Here is a 2,185-nt window from a genome sequence, read left to right as displayed (position 1 = left end):
GCCAGTGCTGGGGGGCGGGGATGGACTTAGAGCTGGGTTACTTCCATTACAAATTATTGAATGGTTTTCTGTGTGGACATCAGGCTCATGTTAGGATAACAGCTCGCCCAGCTCAGGCCTGTTCAGTTAATAATTTACTGCTGGGGAAATGGGAGCAAAATGAGCCAGGGGGCATATTTTGTGTGAACTGTAGGGTACCTCTGACAGCGATTTGTGTAATTTGTCCAGGCAGATCCTAAAGCTGTCTGAATTCTAATGTCCCACCTGCCACACTGACCTTTTGGGTCCATTTTATTAACATGGTTGGCTTTGATTTATGGTTATTGCTCTGATTTCTCTGCTGAACTCGTGACCACAGCAATAGTGAACATGGAAATGGCTCTGTGAGGAATTAGGTTCCTGGGTGTCCTCTCGAGGAAAGCCACCAACAGCTGCGGGTTTTCTCTGCTTTGTACAGCTGGGTTGTCTTGTGGTAAAACTGCCTCTTTCTGCTAGGTTGATCACTTCATGTGTGCAGGACCCCTTGTCTAGAAGGACTGACCCTACTTGGATTTAATGTTCTGTTGCTACCATTTTGATATTATTCAGTACTTAATTTTTTTTCCATTTTTTAAAACCATTTTAATTTTATTAAATTTTCCATTAAATATATGCTGGAATTGTGGCTCAGTGGCAGAGCACTTACCTTGTACATATATGAGGCACTGGGTTCAATCCTCAGTGCCACATAAAAATAAATAAATAAAATAAAGGTATTGTGTCCATCTACAACTAAAAAAATTTTTTTCACCACTAAATAAATGTTTAAATTAAAACATTTATTGGGTGGTTAATCATTGAAACTCTCAAGACAAACTGAACCCTGGAACAGCTGCCCTCTTGGGTGTAGGAGCTGTTCCTTCACAGAATTCATGCCTGAAATTGTGGTGTGTGATTTTTTTTTTTTTTTTTTTTTTGGTACCAGGGATTGAATTCAGGGGCACTTAACCACTGTGTCATATCCCCAGCCCCTTTTTAATATTTTATTTAGAGATAGGCTGCCCTTGAGTTGCTCAAAGCCTCATTAAGTTGCTGAAGCTCATTTTGAACTTGCAATCCTCCTGCCTCAGCCTCCCAAACTGCTGGAATTACAGGCATGTGCCACCATACCCAATGGTATTCAATTTTTAGGTGCCTTTTTTGATCAGTCCAGGTGGTATTTCAATTTAATTTAATTAATTATTATTATTTTGGGGGGGGACACTGGGGATTAAATCCAGGGGCACTTTATCACTGAGCTAAGTCCCTAGCCCTTTAAAATTTTTAAAAATACTTTTTAATTATACATGAACACAATATCTTTATTTTGTTTATTTATTTTTTTGTGGTGCTTAGGATTGAACCCAGTGCCTCATACATGCAAGGTAGGTGCTCTACCACTGAGCCACAACCCAAGCCCTTTAAAATTTTTTTAAAGAATTTTTTTAGTTGTAGATGGACATAATACCTTTATTTAATTAATTTATATATTGCTGAGGATCAAACCCAATGCCTCACACATGCTAGGCAAATGCTCTACCACTGAGCTAAGACCCTAGCCCCGCTTTTTAATTTATTATTTTTTTTTCTTTTTGAGACACAGAGTCTCACTAAGTTGCTGAGGCTCCTGGAACTTTCCATCCTCCCACTTCAGCCTCCTGAATCACTGGGATTACAGGCGGGTGCCACCCCTCCAGCTGTATTTTGTCTTTTAGCCTTCACACTCCAGTTATACTTTTTCTTGCACTTGGTAGGATAGCCACATATGTCACAGATTGACGTCTGAAGATGGCAGGCCTTAGAGCCACAGCGGTGGCACAGAGTATGCATCTTATTATGATACTGTCCAAATGATGTCATTCCCTTCGTCATCTTGCTTCTGCTGCCAAGAACCTGGAAGATACTGGAAGAACCTCAATACTTATGAATAAGGAGTCACACATTTTGTACTAGACCTATGTTAGTACAGCTTTTTTTTTTAAGATTATATATATATGTATGAATACACACACATATCTATATTTTAGTTGTAGGTGGACACAGTACTTTTATTTTATTTTTATGTGGTGCTGAGGATTGAACCCAGTGCCTCATGCATGCCAAGTGAGCACTATCACTGAGCCCCAGCCCCAGCCCCTTAGTACATCTTTTTGCAGGGACAAAATAC

At 39.8% G+C, this 2,185-nt stretch overlaps 1 protein-coding gene across 1 annotated transcript; it reads right to left on the bottom strand.

Annotated features, from left to right (window-relative positions):
* Window positions 1–845: 845 nt before the first annotated feature.
* Window positions 846–1,890, bottom strand: LOC143642302 (large ribosomal subunit protein eL37-like). Its single transcript, XM_077110628.1, has 2 exons — window positions 1,716–1,890; window positions 846–964 (listed from the first exon to the last, which is right to left on the bottom strand). The coding sequence occupies exons 1-2, from the start codon at window positions 1,888–1,890 to the stop codon at window positions 846–848; spliced, it is 294 nt and encodes a 97-aa protein (XP_076966743.1).
* Between the last annotated feature and the right edge of the window lie 295 nt (window positions 1,891–2,185).

The sequence above is a fragment of the Callospermophilus lateralis genome, chromosome 11, assembly GCF_048772815.1.
Source record: "Callospermophilus lateralis isolate mCalLat2 chromosome 11, mCalLat2.hap1, whole genome shotgun sequence".
In the NCBI taxonomy this organism is placed as follows: Eukaryota; Metazoa; Chordata; class Mammalia; order Rodentia; family Sciuridae; genus Callospermophilus; species Callospermophilus lateralis.
Note: the sequence above shows the minus strand (reverse complement) of the source record. Positions and strands in the feature narration are given on the sequence as shown.

Coding starts and splice junctions, on each gene's coding strand:
- LOC143642302 (XM_077110628.1), bottom strand. CDS start 1,890: ATGACGAAGGGAATGACATCATTTGGACAGTATCATAATAAGATGCAT. Junction 965..1,715: donor GGCTAAAAGACAAAATACAG/CTGGAGGGGTGG, acceptor TGAATTCAATCC/CTGGTACCAAAAAAAAAAAA.